The sequence below is a fragment of the Pseudonaja textilis genome, chromosome 1 (genome assembly GCF_049901715.1).
Source record: "Pseudonaja textilis isolate UNSWEBS1 chromosome 1, rPseTex1.2, whole genome shotgun sequence".
Taxonomy (NCBI): domain Eukaryota; kingdom Metazoa; phylum Chordata; class Lepidosauria; order Squamata; family Elapidae; genus Pseudonaja; species Pseudonaja textilis.
The window spans coordinates 123,574,729-123,593,500 of record NC_141990.1 but is presented as its reverse complement, the minus strand read 5'-3'; the positions used below and the strand labels follow the sequence as shown (position 1 = coordinate 123,593,500).

The following is an 18,772-nucleotide window of genomic DNA, read 5'->3' as shown; positions in this document are numbered from 1 at the left end:
TTCAGTGTAGAGCTTTTTCAATTTTAAAAAGTTAATCAATATGTCTTTGCATCTAACCAGCCACACAGAATTCTCTCATATTTCCACCCCCCCAACCTTTCTATTTAAGGAAAGAAATATTCCTTTTGAAATAACTTTCAGAACACTATTTTGGAAGGCCCTGAAGACGTGGCTCTGCTAGCAGGCCTAGGAAACCCAAAGTGGGATGGAGCCTGTTAAACGGCTGGTACGAATGTGTGTTGTCGTCAGGTAAGGGGGTGGGAGTTTATTATTTTATTATTTTTCTTTTTATTATTTATATTTCTTATATATGGTGTTTTTATATCCTTGTAAACCAGCTTGAATCATCGTATGAGTAGGTGGCAGTATAAATTTAATAAATCAGTGAATAAATAAATAAGATAAAAGTCCCAGAACTCCCCAACCAGCAATATTTCTGTCATTCTGCATCTTTCTGAGAACAATGGGTAGGATATAGCTTGGAAATAATGCACGTATAGTAGCACCCACCAACATAGTTACTTCAAATACAAAACCAGTAAATACCATGCCTTTGAACCATTAGTGTCACCTGGTACAGGTAGTCATTGACTTACAACAGTTCATTTAGTGACCATTCAAAGTTACAACGGCATTGAAAAAAGTGACTTATGTCTATTTTTCACACTGTTGCAGCATCTCCATGGTGATGTGATCAAAATTTAGATGTTTGGCAACTGACTCATATTTATGACGGTTGCAATGTCCCGGGGTCCTGTGATCACCTTTTGCGACCTTCCTACAAGCAAAGTCAATGGGGAAGATAGTATTAGAGACAGATAACCCAATGTCTCCCAGATCTTTTGAATTTCATCACCCATTAACCCCTTCTAGCTTGGCCAAGATTCTACAAACTGTAGCCCCCAAAATATGAAGGTACCAGATAATCTGCTATTGAATGATATCAGGATGGGCTTTAAGCATCAATTGAAGCTACAAATCTAGTTCACACGCACACAACATTTTTCTGTTAATTAACATTGGTCATAACCTGGTTTTGATGATGTGTTTCAATGTAGCAAAGTCAGATATTAGGGGGAGGCATAGGCTTACCACAAAATGGCTTAGAGTACCATATAAACGTGTCCTGCTTTGTTTAGTTTGGTGTAATGTGTTGACCCAGCCACTGGGATTTTTAAACTGTGATTTACATTATTGTATTTAATTCAAGAAATACAATATATGAATGAAACAAAAAGAGAGTGAAAAATATCTCTTAATTCTTTTGTGTGTAGACCTGCCAAAGGCCTTTAAAGAACAATAAGGGTTGTGATTGTAATTATTGTAAAATTGTAATTATTCCAGCTTGATTTCAATTATTCCAATTATTCAATTATTCCAATTATTGGAATTATTCCAATTATTCAATGATTCCAATGATTCCAAATCGTAATTATTCCAGCTTGATTTCACAAGGCTTTTAGTAACAACTCAGTGGGTTGAGCTTTTAAGTCTACTATGTGGTATTTGTTATTTTATTTCTTAAATTGTTTTATCCAATATCAGGTTTAGACTATGTCTATAACTTGCTTTGCAGCATTCTGGCCATAAATAATTGATTGAATAACACACCTCTATAATTATGAAGTTTATTGATGTGTTGTTTCTTATTCACCAAACAACTTTTGAAGATCTCCTGGTTTCATTTCACCAGCTTTATAAAACAAACAACTGCATTCCTGACGTGGAAAAAGGATTCTCCAGATTTCACTCCCCACCTCTGAGCATACCTCCCCAAGGGAAGATGATAGTTTTGCTGGTTATCGCCCACAGCTTTCAAGTAGCAAATAAGCATCAGTCTAATCTACTCTGAGTTCTGTTTAACATACTGGAATTTCTGATTAGTGGTTTCTGGAATGCTTAAAAGAAAACATAAAAATGCAGGCGCACTAGCCATGAAAAATTACTCGTTCCTTTGGTAACATTTGTCATTATTTAAAACACTTAATAAAGAATATACCTTTGTTAACAAGATGTAGAATTTAGATCCAGTGGATGAAAATCAGTTAATATCTGACTGATACATGGAGATTGTGGTTTCATTCAGTAAAATCTGGAAGACTAGTGGAGCTCAATAGAATTTCACAGAATTATATATTTAAAAAGTACCATGGCATGATGGAGTGAAACTGCTGTGATAGCAAATAATAGAATATATTGAAGGCTTGAACTACCACCAGATCCATTTCTAGAAAATAGCCAACATTAGCACAAACACACACACACACACACAAAACAAAACCAACAAGGTTTTATTATATCTTAATATTGTTGCATATATTAACTCCCAACTTAGGAAAACAAGAAAATCTCCTAGACAGTTTACTGTAAACACATTTTGCCATTAGGATTAAACTGAAAGCTAACAGGAAGAACAATATATGTATTTATAGATTTTGCTGAAAATGGACTTGAACCTGGAACTTCCTGCTACTCAGTTGGTACGTCACTGGGTTACAAATGTTAAAATGATTGTATTAGCTTTTAATGCTATATCGCTCATAAAAGAGGTACAGTAAAACTCTGGGCGTAGTCATTTGGAAATGTCTTGTTGATAAGTATGTTCTTATGACTGTGGTTTTAAAGAATGATTATTTAGTAGGAATGATTATTTACTATGTTTCTGTGTTTGTATGTTTTTCAGGATATCACTGGTTTTTTTTTTGTAAGAACCATTTAAAGAACGTGCATTGGGTCAGGTGCAAACTGTTTATACTAAAAGTGTAAGATGTATTATTTCCTGCATTGCTATGACAGCTTAAGCAGGAATGGGAACCTCTAGGGTTAAGGTTAATTTTAATCAATATTTAAACATCACACTAAGTAAGCCTAGGTTTGCTGAAACCATAGGTGGCTATGTTCACTCCTCAGACTACACTCTAATGTGCTTTATTTGATTCTCATTAAGCATACCAAAGGGACGTGGTGGCTCAGTGACTAAGACACTGACCTTGTCGATCAGAAAGGATGGTAGTTTGGTGGTTTGAATCCCTAGCACTGCGTGATGGAATGAGCTCTTGTTACTTGTCCCAGCTTCTGCCAACCTAACAGTTCGAAAGCATGTAAAAATGCAAGTAGAAAAATAGGGACCACCTTTGGTGGGAAGGTAACAGCGTTCCGTGTGCCTTCGGTGTTTAGTTATGCCAGCCACATGACCATGGAAACATCTTTGAGTACCGCCCCCTAGAGCTGGAAATGACTAGCATGCATGTATGAGGGGAACTTTTACCTTTATCTAAGCATACCAAGGGAATGTAGCCACTAACCTCATTAAGTATACCAAGAAAATATAGCCACTAACCTTTAGAAACTTATGCACATAATAGACTTATTCCACACTTAACATCTAACACCTAATGTTTCCTTGTTTACCTGCTTGTCTTCAGTCTGCTACTAGTGTAAAGCCTCACCTTACTCTGGACCCTAGTTGTACTCTTGATTTAGTTATTTCAGCCCTTACTTACTTTTAGCACTTGAAGGTGTCTGTCACCCCCCACCCCACTCAAATTACAGCAAGGACAAGAGAGAATTTTAATTCCACTTTTGCTGAACTCCTTAGCTACATAAAAAGATATGTGTGAGATAGAATATTGTCATGTATGAGAAAATCAGGTGCACGAGATTTTGACTAAAGGAGCCCCTACTTCCCTCTGTAATTTGAACACTACAGTAGTTTCTTCAAAGAATAAGCCCTGGGGGCTCAGTGCCATAGGCATCCATTTCTAAGCACAATGATGCAACAAAGATGAAATCTGTGCTTTGATGTCATGATGCAAGTTCTACCTCTTTGCACTTTCCTTGTGCCACAATGTTGCACTTAAGTATGTGTGTGGCAGAGTTCATGTTGTGCCATTACAAGTCACATTAGATGACCCCCCCCTCCCTATTGACCACTAGCATTCAGCATCATACTTCTCGGGGTCAGGGGAGAATAAACTGGGAATAATAATTGGCTTAGTGGTAAAGCAAAGTGGAAATGGCTATTTTTATTTATTTATTTTACTTCTGACTATCATATAGTCAGTTTTGACAACTTTTTGCTTTTAAAATGATGTTAAGCCTACATTATTTATATAATAGCTATAGCACTTAGACTTATATACCACTTGATAGTGCTTTACTGCCCTCTCTAAGTGGTTTACAGAGTCAGCATATTGCCCCCAACAATCTGGGTCTTCATTTTAACCACCTCGGAAGGATGGAAGGCTGAGTCAACCTTGAGCCTGGTGGGATTTGAACTGCCAAATTGTAGGCAGCTGGCTGCAGAAGTAGCTTGCAGTACTGCACTCTAACCACCGCACCACAGAAGCTCCTAATATTAACTCCTGCCTAGAAATGGTGAGAAAGCAACACTATCTTACATATTTTTTGCTTTGAAATGGCAGGAAAAAACACCAGCAATTTCCAACAGTTTAGGCTGTCCGTCTTTAGATTTGCAGGTTGTTCACCCTTGCCTTAAATGAACTTGAACTCCAACTGAACTGATAGCTTTCTCTCTTTCCTCTCAGAATTGGCACTGCTGTTATTTATATGAGGGCTTGGACATTCCACATTATCTCAATAGACAAACACACAGCATTAGGGGTACAAACACTGTGGAATGTACCCTAAATAACAGATTCTGATGGTACAATAGGGCTGATGTCCTGCATGAGTCAGATGGGAGCAGCTGTTAATGTGGGAGAATGACAAAACCTGAATACTAATCCTATCCATGACATTTGAACTTAAAGACCCCTTGTGTAATCTTTTGGCCTGAGTTTCAAAACCCATGGCTCATAGTCCACACAGCACTGTTGAGATGGACTAGTGCTTTTGTTTTTCTGTGAAAGCTGATCAATGCATTCAGGTAGCAGCTATGTCGACCACTGTATCAGCCACAAAGGATATTGGCTACAAAATATCTTAAGGCGAGTGTGTGAATTGTATTGGGAAAAGAATGGATTTAAGAGAATGATAAGGACTGGAACCTGTGTCTTCTAGTTACATTTGCAAACAAATCCTTCTTACAAATCCATTCAAATGTTTTATTAAGGCTATGGAAATCCAGTCATTTTTTTTTTGTTCCAACTGCAAAACTGGAAATCTTTGTTGTTTTCCATATATGGATATGGGCATTATTAGTTTAATTGGTAATCCAGAAGGCTGTATTTTACAGAAGAGTATATGTGAGTATATGTGTATGGTTAATTTGCTAAAAAGTTGGGAAGAGTGTTTAACTCCAAAAAGGAGACAAACAATTTCAGAGTTTTGCAAAAGCAACACCATCACAATTATCTATTCTCCTTGACTTTGGATAGAGGCTACACTTGTTCAATGGAAAGGAAAGGAATTTACCATCAACCCAGAAATATTATATTGTATTTCTAGTGATTACTACGTAGACATTTTAGTGACCAATATTGGGTATAATTTCTGGATTCCTGGCCTCATATCATTTCTAATCCTAATTTGCCTTGCAGGATTGTAGTACAGGTAGTGTTTGATTTACAACAGTATGCCTAGTGACCATTTGAAGTCACGACACTGAAAAGTATTTTATGATTGTTTTTCACACTTATGACCATTGCAGCACTTCCATGGTCACATGATCAGAATTCAAATCCTTGGCAAATGACTCATATGTATAACAATTGCAGTGTCTTAGGGTCATGTGATCATCTTTTGTGCCTTCTGACAAATAAAATGAATGGGAAAGCCAGATTCACTTTACAACAGTGGTGGGATTCAGTTTTTGTTACTACCGGTTCTGTGGGTGTGGCTTGGTGGGCGAGGCTAGGTGGGCGAGGCTAGGTGGGCATGGCCATGTGACTGGGTGCGGCTTTTTTTTTTTTTTTTGCAGCCACCTCCCACCCATTTTTTTGAGCCTTCTGGGCCTCAGGCAAGCCTCCTGGGGGCTGTTTTTTCTCCCAGAAGTCTCCCCTGGGGCTCAGGAAGAAAAAAAACCCGGAGCACAGGAGGGGCCCGCAGGACCCCCCCCCCCACGCTCCGTTTTGAGGCCTTCCTGGTGTCAGAGGAGGCTCTGGCATTTTTGCTCCTTGAAGGCTCCCCTGGGGCTCTGGAAGAAAAAAAAAGGGAGCCTAGGCTCCGCCCCTCCCTCCATGGTTTGCCTTCCCTGGGCCTCAGCAAGGGGAATTCCGCACAGCTGATCATATGAACAGCTGATTGTCGAGAGGGAAAAAAGAAATACCTTAAAAGGCGAGCGTCAGACGGATGGGGTGAGAATCGGGCGGCCGGGGCAAATGAGCCAGCGGCAACCAGGCAACCGGGTTGGGGGCATGGCCAGCCAGAACTTACTACCGGTTCGGCGACCCACGCCAAATCCTTGCTACCGTTCGCCCGAACCGGTGCAAACTGGATGAATACCACCTCCACTGCTTTACAACCATGCTGCTAACTTAATTGCAGCAATTCACTTAACAACCGTGACAAGAAAGGTTGTAAAATGGGGCAAAATTCACTGAACAACTGTCTGGTTTAGCAACAGAAATATCAGTCTCAATTGTGATGGTAAATAGAGGACCATCACCATAATCCACCTGACAAGGCAGGCAGAAAAATCCCACAGTTTAACAATGTAACTGAAGCCAAAAGCATTTCACATTCCAGCTGTGTGCAGAACACCACTCTTAACTCTGCTCACTTAAAACAAAAACAACGAAGTTTACCGAGGACTTGCCATTTGTTCAAGTTCATTTTTTTTTTAAAATGGCCATTTGGCAACATTTTTCTTCTCTATCCCACGCACTCTCTTCCCATTTAACCTTCGACCACAGAACTCGAGAGAAACTAAACGGGTCCTCTTGATCCTTTGAAGACTGGACCTTCATCTCACGCCCCAAAACTTCTCCCTTCCGAGCTAAAGATGCCAAAGACCGCGCGCGGCACCTTCGCACAAAAACCCCTCGCTTTCCGAAAACTTGGGTGATTTGCAAAAGTAGCGCGCGGGGGAGACGGCGTGCCGACGGCCGCGTTTCTAACAAAGGCGAAACTTTCGGAAAGCCTCTCCGCATCGCTCCTCGGCCGCTCCCGGGCCGATTTCACCCGAAGTTCCCAGCCGCGAAGACTGGCAAGAAGGCGCCCTCCTCTGCCGCCGGTGTCACCCGACCTGGGGTCAGATACCAGCATCGGAGCGAGGAAAGAAGGGGCGGGCCCAGGCTCTGATGATGTCAGCTTGAGAAGAGAAAGGGAGCGAGCGAGTACGCAGCAGGAGGAGGAGGAGGAGGAGGGAGAGCGGCTGTTCCGGGTCAGACACTGGAATGGGAGGGAAAAAAAAAAAAACACCCTTCCCAAAGGTGCCTCAGGCTCCAGCCAGCAGCCAGCCAGTGCCTTCGGAAGCCAGCCCGGGACTTGCGAGTTGACGCTGCCACCGGTGCAACCAGAAGCTCCCGGTAAGAAGCAATCGGAGGAAGATTTCTGCAGCCCCTTGTCTTCTTTGCTCCCCGAGCAATTGCCGCTTGGCTCTTTCGGCGACTGCACAAGGCGCTGAAAGGGGGGAGAAAGTGCCTCCCTCAGCCGCCCGTCCTCCTCGGATCGATTTCAGAAGCCGCCTTCCTTCTGCCTCTCGGGGACGAATTGCGAGGACGAGGCGGAGCAGAGGGCGCCAGGGAAGGGCGGCCGTGGGGAGACGGCTTCAGAGCACGGCGTCGGCGAGGTTGCTAAGGGGCGGGCTCGGCCAGCCACCCCCTCGGCCCCGCGGGTCTCCCAGGGCAGACGCGGAACGCGCCCTTCAGACGAGGAGCAGAGCCGAAAGAGCCGGCGGCGCGCGCCTCCCCTGCCCTGCGCGGCTTCGGCGGGTGTCTGGCAGGCGGAGGGAGGCGGGCGAGCGGGCGGGCGTTGTTGCTCCGCCGCTTCGCCGCCGCTATGTTTCATTGCATCCCGCTGTGGCGGTGCAACCGTCATGTGGAGGTGATCGATAAGCGCCACTGCTCGCTGGCCGCCGTGCCGGAGGAAATCTACCGCTACAGCCGCAGCTTAGAAGAACTCCTGCTGGACGCCAACCAGCTGCGAGAACTGCCCAAGGTGAGGAAGGAGGAGGAGGAAGAGGAGGATTGGGGAGTGGGTGTGTGGGGAGGGGGGTGGAAGCAGCGAGGACCGGGGAGGCGAAGAAAGCGCGCGGGGGGTGCGGGGGAAGAGAAAGGCGAACTTTCCTCGCGAGGTCGTCGGTGGCCACCGCTTAGCCGCCTTTCTCCCTTTTCCCAGCTGGCAACCGAGGCTTCCACGGGGCCGCTTGAGAAGTTTTGTTCCTGGGTGAGGGGAGGGCGGAGTATGAGAGGGTGAAGCCGACCACCCTGGAGTAGTTTTCCGCCTCTGCTTCTCCCTCAGGCTGCTTACTCCCACCACCCCTTTTTTACTTGGAGCGTTTAGGGAAGCCCGTGCCTTTACGTGGCCTTAAGTCGCTCTTCGGGCTCTATCCTAACCCCCAGAGACGCGCGCTCTCTTGTCTGACGTGGAAACTTCGATCAGCCCTACAGCAAAAGCCCCCCCCCGCCCCGACCCTCCCCAGTTTATTCCACCAGTTGGCAGGAAGCGAGTCCGTGCGTGCGTGTGGAGTATTTGGGGTGTGTGGGTGAGCGGCAGGGAAAAGTCTGCTTTGGCGCCACTCTTCCTGACAACGTCCCCCAATCTTCGGGGCTTGCAAGTCCCGAGTTTTCCCTGAGTTTGGCAGCCTGCCTTGCCTTGGGAAAACGACGAGGCTTCGGAGCCCTGGCCAGCCTCAAAACAGCTTATGCACCGGAGCCCCTGTAGGGAAGAGGGGGGCGGGGTACGTGGGATCGGGCCTCGAGTGTGGTACACCTGAGCTGTTCCGGAGGCCTCTCTTCCCGGAGTGAAGGGAAGGGGGCTGTTTCGGACGATTCCCACTGAGATCTCTCCCTCTCTTCCTTCCTTGGTACCAAGAACTCAAAGGTGCGGAATACATCCAACACATCATCTTCCTCCTGGTTGCCCCACAAACAACAGCTCTGTGAGGTGGGTTGGTCTGAGAGAGAATGACTGGCCCAAAGTTTACCAAAGTTGGATTTCATGGCTAAAGCAGCACTTGAACTCACAAACTCCCATTTTCTACCCTGGTGCCTGAACCACTAGACCAAATGGATTCAATGGTGTCCATTCAGTGTCCGATGATGGACAAAGGGAATCGGGGTGTTTATGGGTTTGTCTGTTCCAGCGACTGCTAAGTCAGGATTTCAGCCTAATGTAATCCTGCCATGGATGCTTAGGGCTGTGAGATTTATATATTTTTCCTTGAATACTTTGCATGTGTGGAGAGAGAAAAATGGGAGTGTAAACTATTATTTTATGCATGGGACATAGCAAACACTATTTATATTCCTTTCTAGTGCTTTATTTGGATTTGAGTGGGGCGCTCACTCCAGGAGACTTGGGGGCGGGGGGGTTATGTCACGTTTTAAAAATGCACAAATCCCATAGCTTGTATTTTCCATATAGCAGCTCAAACAGCATTTTGTGGGGAGATGAGTATCAAATCCTGCTTTGGCTGTGTGAGTAGTGTAGCATGTACAGTGAGGTGGTGCTTTACTAATTATTCCATAGTTTTTAAGCTGGTTTTTAGATGTGCCCACAAAACATTCTTTATGACCTCAAGCCTGCTTCCTCCCACAGCTAATGGCTTTCATTATTATAGTTACTTCCCATGTTCTTTATAGAAATTTGGAAAGTGAATGCCAGCACAGCTATATTGCCTTGCATTTCTGTTTTTAAAACCTCTGACACAAATTGGGCAAACTGGTGTGGCAGGGTAGAATGATTAGCTGCTTAGGCAGCTAAGCAGTTTGCAGTGTGGTTTCTATGAGAAAAGGAAAAGTTGTTGGTATGGTCGGATTAAAGTCCAACATAGTTAATGGCAAGGGTGAAATCTGTAGCAGATATAAGTGAAGGAAAAGTACAAGTGTTCAGCATCATAGACAAGATTAAAGGAAGTACAGGTGGATAATAATACTTGAATAAAAATGGCTATTGAGGCAATTGAAAACTTTACTTAAGCTGGTATTAGAAAAAAATTAGTGAAAAGATTAAATTGGGAATGAAGTAAAAAAAGGTAGCAGACCCCTGGGAACATGAGGATATTTTGGATAATGGAAACCTGGACTTTAAGAAAAAAAAAATCCAGAAATTGAGGAGATGTCTTCTATATACTGTAGTGAGAAAGAATTGGTTTGGGAAGGCTGTCTTATCTTTGTGTTTTTTTCTTTCATGTTTATTTGTGTTCTTTCTTTCCTGTTTATTTGTATTACTGCCTTAGGCTAATACTGAACTCAAGACTTGGAATATCTGTTAGGTATTATTGTCATTTTGTTGGCCTGGGCACACCTGTATGCTAATAATATAGTATATGTGTTTTGAACTTAGCATGATTCTAAGCTACTCATTGAATGCGAATCTTAAATGTAATTAAAAGAGAAAAACATTGCTTTCAATTATCGAGTAGAATCACATTAAATCAGTTTCCCAAAGGATAATCTGTAAAAGCAGAATATCCAGATCCATTACCATCTGTAGGAAATAATGGCATATGATATAAATTTATTTTCATCTTAAGTGTCGCAGTGAGCTGTTTATTAGATAAAGGGTCTGAAAATAAATTGCAGCTTAACTTTTGTGAGTCTTTCCAATTTTGTGTTGTATTTTTAAAATTATTCCTTCTAATACAAGATTTAATTTATTGTATTTAGTTTTGTGGCCTACGCCAAACTATGGATAAGTCAGATAGTTTTTGTAAGGCAATACTAGAGTTATTTCAGTAACTTAATTTTGAAAACAAAAACAAAAACCAGTATTATATTATGTTAAGGCAGTTATGAAGCAGACCATATTAGCTCAAATGTTGCCTGACTACTAAGCAGATGAATCAAATGAAGAGGGAATAATGATGTTTGTCTGGTCAATGTCCAGGCAGCAACATTTTGATGTAGTACCATTTTTGAATATCTGCAAAAATTAAATGTAACTTAAAGAACAGGTACCCTACATTGTAGTGCTATACTTGTTCTTTTAGCTAGTGTGGAATTAGGAATTTTGTCCAGACATTGTCATTTACAGATACACAGGCTGAATCAGCACTCCTAAAATCTTATCATCTTTATCTAGCTACCATTGTACTTAGAAAAAAAAAATTACTTAAACATCAGAAAAAAAAATACTTAGACATCGCTAGTTTTATCAAAAGATTGATGGTATCTGGATGCATATTTACTAGAATAAAAGCAGAAACAAAACTGACAAATCAAAAATAATATGTTGGATGTTGAGGTTTTTTTCCCTTGCTATTTTTACAGCACTTTGGCAGGATTTTAGTGATTTGTGGTGGTTTATCCTGTGGATCTATTTCTGCAGGAGGACAACTAGCAGTTAAAATATATGGTTACCAAATTTTTACTCAAGTTTTTTTTTCTTGCAATAGCGGAGGATTTGCAAACATTGCACTTTAATTTTCAATATTCTAAAATATTGGTGTGATTTATACAACATTGCCTGTTTACAGCAGAGTTTCAGCTACAACAGCAAAATATCATCAGGGAAATTCAACTCTGGTAAAATGTCTAAGTTAACATGTAATTGTGTTTTGCACTTGGATAGGAAATTAGGATAAGACTCCATGCCTGGAAATGTGTGTTTGTGCTAACTCTGATGTGGATTCTATTAATACGTTCATGAAGCAAGAAAAAAGTGACACAGTGATATTTTGTGTAGAGATGAGTGTATTTTGAAAGCTCTCTCTCAAAAAATCTATTTAAATATTCCACCATTTCTGAAATCCTAATAATAAAGCCATGTGAAACAGGTGGAAACTGATATATGTAGAAATCTACACAGTAGGTATCACCTAAGCTGACAATTTAACACAAATAAATAAAGCAGACTTTAATATGAAGCCTAGATTGCTTTTTAAAAAAATACTCCATCCTTCATAGAAATGAAGTTGGGGGTGAACTTTGGAACTGAATGGTAAACAGGCAGAAAGCAAAGACAAATCATTCTCGCCCTTTATGGATGCTTAGAGAAGGGTATCATAGCATGGTAGCTCTTCTTCTTCATTATAGTTACCATAAAATGCAATTTTAATAAATAGCTTGATTGACCTTAGGAATGTGATACATTCCTTATTTTTATTTCTTTTATCAAACATCACCTTGCCCAGTTCACTGTTATTCCCGTCTTGCAGAAGTTTATGATAATTTGTCAAAAATTGAAAGTGATTCCAGAGCAGTGGAGATAATTGAATCTAACTCACATTCCAACTCTTAATCCAAACACATTATCCATTTGGAAAATATGAAAAAAAAAAACCCCAACCAGTATAATTCCATTTAGAAAGTATTCATAAAACATTCTAAATGCTGGCACAGGGAATTTGCATACTGTGATAACTGTTGCTGTTACAGCTTCATTTTGGTTTGTCACAGTTTGCGTTTCGTCTCCTCTGCCAACAGTTTTCTCTGTTCTAGTGGAGTAAAACAATAATTTGTTCAGTTAATTAAGCATCTGTTGGAGATAGTAATTTCTTTTGAAATTGCGTTCTTGATCTTCAGTTCCTGGTATGATATTTTTATGTCCTCTTCAGTGTGTAAGCTGAAAACTAGCATAGAGCAGGTGGTTATCATTAACGCACCCATTATTCATTAGAGCTCTCTGTGTTAATTCCCACCCTTCGTAATGTCCTCCCCTTCAAGGTGAGATCTGCCTTAAAATCTCTTATCCTTCTGTAAGAGCTTGAAGACCTGCCTACCAATTGGCCTGGCAGAAGGAACCAATTGAGGATCCAGTGGGGGAATACCACAGCAGAGGTGGCTGCTGGATTGATAGCTGACACCACCTCCTCACCCCTCTCCCTTGCTCTCTACTCTCTACCTATCCATCTTTTATTCTCATACCACTATATTCTCATGGTTTTCTTTTTCATTACTTATTCTATTGTTCCATTACTTTGCTATTGTTATGTTTATGCTTCTGTTCATTTCTACATTTTCATGTTGAAAGCTGCCTAGGGTAGGCCTACAGTGAGAGAGGCAGCAAATAAAGTTAATGAATAATAATTCACTTCTTTATTTATGTATCTGAACCCATTCATTCTTTTCTTGTTAACAAATTAGTACAAATATAGTAATAGTTCTGTTTGATGTCCCATCATAACAAGTTCCCAAGAGCAAATTTGATGTTACATCCAAAATCCATTAATTTTGTATTTTCTAATGAAGTACAGTAAAAACCCATAGAATCAAAGGATCTCCCTTGAATTGAGCTTTACAGTATTGAAGTTAGAAACAGTGCAATACCTGTCAACTGTTTTGCAAATATGTAAAAGAAGAAGCTTTTGAAGCCTTCCTTCTAGCAATCCTCTTCATTAGCCATTAGCTGAGTTCCTAAGGATTATATATAATTCAGGATAATTTAGAACATGGGTGTCAAATTTGTGGTGTCACATGACATATGACTTTCCCCCCTTTGTTAAAATGGGTAGGCGTGGCCAACATGTGATGCATCTGGCCTATGGGCCACGAGTTTAACACCCTTGATTTAGAAGGACAGTTTTCCCAACCCTTTCTTATATTGAGTATGAATTGAATTTGTTTGGCTGTCCTTCTTGGGTTTCAGTTATACAACTGATTATAGCTATAATCTAGTTTCATTTTCATTTTAATGAATCTAACTAACTGTGGATTGTTAAAACACGATTATACCATAGCTTAGTGTGAAATGCAAACCAGGTCAGTGACTTAAAATATTAAGCAGTATCTTCAAATTGGCTCTTATGCTTGTTATTTAACAATTTCTTCAACTTTATATTTTCTAGTTAATGAAGGTAGAGTGCACTTTTGCCGAGCAGGTTTTATTAATGGAGTGACTGCCTTGTTGTTTCAGCAGTCTCTTTTGAAATATCTAGATTCTCTGGAACAGCAGGTTTAAGTCATGGCAAGACTTCAAGCCACTAAAATATGTAACAGATACTGTACTATGAATGATGAGTAACGCCATACTTATGTGAAACTAGAGTATTATAATTATGGGAACACAACACAACACAACCCAACTTGAGGCATAGATTGGCTTAGGTGGTATCATTCTGGCCTATTATGTTTTTTTCTGAAAATCAGTGATGTGTGAATCAGAATACTGCCAAATTATTTTGTGAGATACTGTACTTCTAGGTCCAGGAAACAGGGTCATGTGATAAAGGAAATTTGGCCAGTTATTTCATGTTTTCACAGATGATTAATCACCTTTTGGCTTCTGTTCATCTTACAGGATGTTAGCATGTCCAACTTTGCTCCCATCGTAAACATGAGGTAATTTGCTACTATCGTAATAAAATAATGTGCTACTGTCACTGTGGAAAGCACATTTAGTATGCCCCCCCCCCCAGGTGATCATGTGGAAATAAGTGCACAACAAATATTTTTCCATTTTAATCTAGAGTTTTGAATGCCTCTGACTCACATTATATCTGAAGAAATTTTGTGATGATAAAATAGTAAACTTTCATGGGAACTTCTGTAAGATTAACAAACTTAAGTCTTAAATGTTTTGTTTCAATGTTTGAATTTTAAAATAGATGTTTCTCAATTGCAGCACCCTAAAATAAATTCCATTTAACAATGATTTTCCACCATATTCTGTTATTTTTGAACTAGGTATAGGTATTTGATATAGCTACATTGTTTAAAACTGAGTTTACACTGCAGTGGCAAAGCAATTATGGATTAACTATGCATCATTTGTAACAGATTGTATCTTTTTAGGCTTTCCTGAAACATGTCATTTTAAGGAGAAAAAATGCGTAATAGGTAGTTTATCTAACCATAACAGTATGAATACACTTCTGACATTAAGCCAGATAGAAATCGAGGTCTTCAGAAATTTAATTAACCTTTGGATTTTGCTGTCCTGTTATTAATTTTCATTTTTTATGATAGCTTTTCACTGTGAAGCTAGTGTCTTAAGAGTAGTTACTACTACCCTAGTTCTCAAACTATAGAATAATAGAGTTGGAAGGGACCTTACAGGTCTTCTAGTGCAACCCCCTGCCCAAGTAGGAGAACCTATACCATTCTGCATAAATGGCTCTTCTTAAAAACCTCCAACATTGGAGTTCCCACAAGTCATTCTATTGATTTCATAGTTCTCCACTCTCAGGAAATTTCTCCTTAATTTTAGGTGGGGTCTCTCTTTGATAAGTTTCCATCCATTATTTCTTGTCTCGCCCTCGGGTGCTTTGGAGAATAGGTTGCCCCTCTCTTTTTTGTTGACAGCCTCTCAAATATTACAATCAATAGCAAGATATCAATAAGCTGCTTTCAGAAACAGTACTGAACTACTTAGCTATCCTGTGCATTTTTCCCCCAATAAATTGTTATAACATCAAAAGTCCTTGGAATACTAAGATAATGAGTTAAGGCACATAACTAGAAGTTATAATATAGTAACATAAATCTATAGGCAGGTTGCATAAGTTGAACAGCATTTTTCTTTTTTTTCTTTTTTCTTTTTAATTTTGATTGGTTTTTAAGACGAACATAGACAAACAAAACATAAAAACATCAAGCCATCTTCCATATATATACATACAGTATGCCGGTTGGTTTACAAATTGTTTTGTGCTTCCATTTCGTAGTCTTCAATTACAATTACATTGTATATATTCTCATATTTTCAATCAAGTATTAAATACATTAATATCATTGTTAATCAATCATTTGACTATACTTTTCTTCATTCATGTTTTACAAAATAATCATATTTTACTTTACAATATCTTACTTGTTTTGTGACAGTTCATATTATCATCTCAAATCTATCCTACAATCATTTTGTAGATGTAATAAGAAAAGAATACATCTTTATATATTTATTATTTTCTAAGAATCTACATATTTCGTTACCATGTTTTATTTTCTAACCATTGATAGAATAGATCCCAGATTTTATAAAATTGTTTATCATCTTGTTCTCTGATTTGAAATGTCAATCTACTCATTTCAGCACATTCCAATATTTTCTCGTGTGATCTCTGTGAGTCTAGTTTATTTTTGTATAACAAGTCGTATGTTAAACTAAAATAATTTATTAAAAAAACTTTGTTGGTTACATTCATAACACATTAAGCCATGAATCATGATATAGATGCATATAACATGCTAATTTATAGAACAGGCAAACCATGCCCTGGTTCATCTATTCTTGGGGTACAGGTTTACCACATTCAAATCAAATTTGTATCAACAACGGCAGGGAGAAAAAGAATCCTGGTTTCTTGTTTTCCCCTTTTTGGCAGTAATTTGGATCTCATATTCTGTGCAAGTTTAATCTTAGAAGAGCTTGATTGAATTGGCTTTAAAATAGCAACAGTAACTGTCACATTTTACTGCCTCTCATTGCTTAACTGTAATTGCTTAATGACAAATACTACTCATTATTGCCCATTTTTTATGATTGCTTGCTACTTAAGGCAAAACATCTGCTTAATCCTACATTTTAATGCATGTTTTGGTGGCTTATTATTGAAGACATAATTTGAAACATGTCTTCCTACAAAATACCATGATTAGGAAACCACAATTTCATTCAATATGTCTATATTTATCTGTTACAAATAAAGTTAAAAAAAACCTTTCAGTTTTTTTAAAAAACAAACAGCGCACTTTCTGAATGTTTACATTATTTAAAAGATATACTTTCATTTCCAAGGACATTGTTCAATATTTTCTATCCTAGAAGTTGTACTGCTAGTGCTTTTTTGACTATGCACGTTATTTGCCAGTAGAAAAACATTAAAAAACCTGGAAGGGTAGCAGGCTGGATTGCAACGTTATGAACATGGTACCATCCTAATATATTGGATTACTATCTCCTTAATCTCCAGCATGTATGGCTAACATCTGCAGGGAATCAAGGAACACTGCCATTTTTTTTACTCAAGGTTTTTAGTTACTTTGGGTTTGAGTGAAATAGTTTTTCATGAGGTCCAACGCTAATCTGCTTTCTCTGGATAGTAAAGTTCCTCAGAAAAGACAGTAAATATATCTTCTGAGGAATTTAGAATTGGGCAATAAATCCAGATATAGAGGTTAAATGAATCCACTGGGCTGCAATACACACTGGCTTATCATGCCCCAAACCCAGTGGCAACTGTTTCTAATACAAGATAGATATTTTATCTGTGTAAATCTGGTCATGTGGAGCATGTCTTGTTTAACACATTTCCCACCACTGTCAAAGAACTGTGTTCCCCTGTTTGCAGTTAAATTAGCCAGAGATACAGTGACATCCAGTAAGGTCTGGTTATAGGTTTTCACTGCAGCAGCTGGAAGTGAAAGCTTTTCTCTGCTGTGATCTGGTGAGATTTTCACAGCAGATGTTCTTTAATCTTTCCTGTTCTTGCTGTTCATTCTACATAAAATGGAGAGGAAATAAATCCCTGTCCAGAGGAAAATAATAAAAAAATGTTGTTGTAATACATTATTCATTGCATGAAAAGAATACCTTGCTGTTATTTTGAAGTGTCTGCAACATAAGCACCTTATTTTTGCTGACTTCTTTCTTTTGCTACTTTGCAGTAGCTGTGAAGAATAATTCAAAATTGGCCTCTTGGGGGAGTTTTAGGTCACAATGCTGAAAAGCTTTTGTGGGCATAGCTGCAGAAACTAATTTGATGACAACAGAACTGAGGCTGGCATTAGCTGGGTTCATTCTGTTAGGTGCTGTTTATTCCATCTTCCTTTCCACTTTGTACTTTGCTAATCTTAACAGAAGATCTGTCTGAAGACAGATGGGATACACCTCAATATTGTGAATGCTTTATTGGTGCTCTTTTAATGTCAAGAATGAGGTGAGTTCCATCTTGGAAGATCTATTGTTCTTAAAACTTAAGTCCTGAGGTTCACCAACTAAAGCCTATTGCAACAGAGGTAGTTGTAATAGTAAGACATTTTAGCTACAGGGATTTGTATACAGAGGCAGGAAACTTATTTAGGCATCTAAGCACAAGTACAACTATTGGGGGAGGGAATAAGCCTCACAAATCTGTCTTGTGATGGACATGGTCAGTCAACCAATAGTGATTTGTCAAAAAACAAATTGCTAAGGTGCTTTTGCAGGTGTTTTCTGCCACTCAAAGTTCTATTCTCCTTTTGAAGGTAGATGGGCACATTTCCAAAAATTACTGGGCTGTAATCACCCACATCACATTTTTATTTTCTAAGAATAGTTTGAGTTAGAGCTCCCCCACTTTGTTTTAAATATGAAATTGCCCATTTTATGGCTTACACTACATCTTGCATTTTTTTTCCTTTGCAAAATGGCAGAAATGTATCCCCCTGCCATTTTTAACAAGTCATAGTCTGAGGTTTTCTGAAACCCACAGGACATGAATCCAAAGGCTGCATATGAATTGTTATCTCAGGTTACCCTATACCCATATCAAACTTCAACATTTCTAGTTCATGCTGCTGTTAAAGATATGGAATGATTGCTACTAAATAGAGTGGCTACTCAGATTTCGTTAAAAGTACTTAAGTATTCAGAATTTATGTATTGCCAAATTATGACTTTCAACTGGGAAAAATGGTGCACCTTAGGACAACAATTTTTGGACCACAGAACCTCAAATGGCCTAACTTTCAGATTGTGTTCATGACTGAGAAAAGGAAATTTGGGGGAGTTGTGGCTGTTTCAGTGTTAATGGTGGCTATTGCAGTCACAGGATACTCAATTTGAA

At 39.5% G+C, this 18,772-nt stretch overlaps 1 protein-coding gene across 5 annotated transcripts in view; it reads left to right on the top strand.

Annotated features, from left to right (window-relative positions):
• Positions 1-4,010: 4,010 nt before the first annotated feature.
• LRRC1 (leucine rich repeat containing 1) overlaps positions 4,011-18,772 on the top strand; it is a 120,454-nt gene continuing 105,692 nt past the window's right edge. For 2 of the 5 annotated variants that reach the window (XM_087916192.1, XM_026695194.2), the window contains exon 1: positions 4,011-8,061. In XM_087916192.1, the coding sequence (XP_087772318.1) occupies positions 7,903-8,061 (159 nt within the window). In that variant the 5' untranslated portion in view covers positions 4,011-7,902. Of the gene's footprint in view, positions 8,062-8,463; positions 9,010-18,772 lie in introns of those variants that run through there. The other 3 variants (XM_087916197.1, XM_087916206.1, XM_087916210.1) reach the window with 2 other exon arrangements.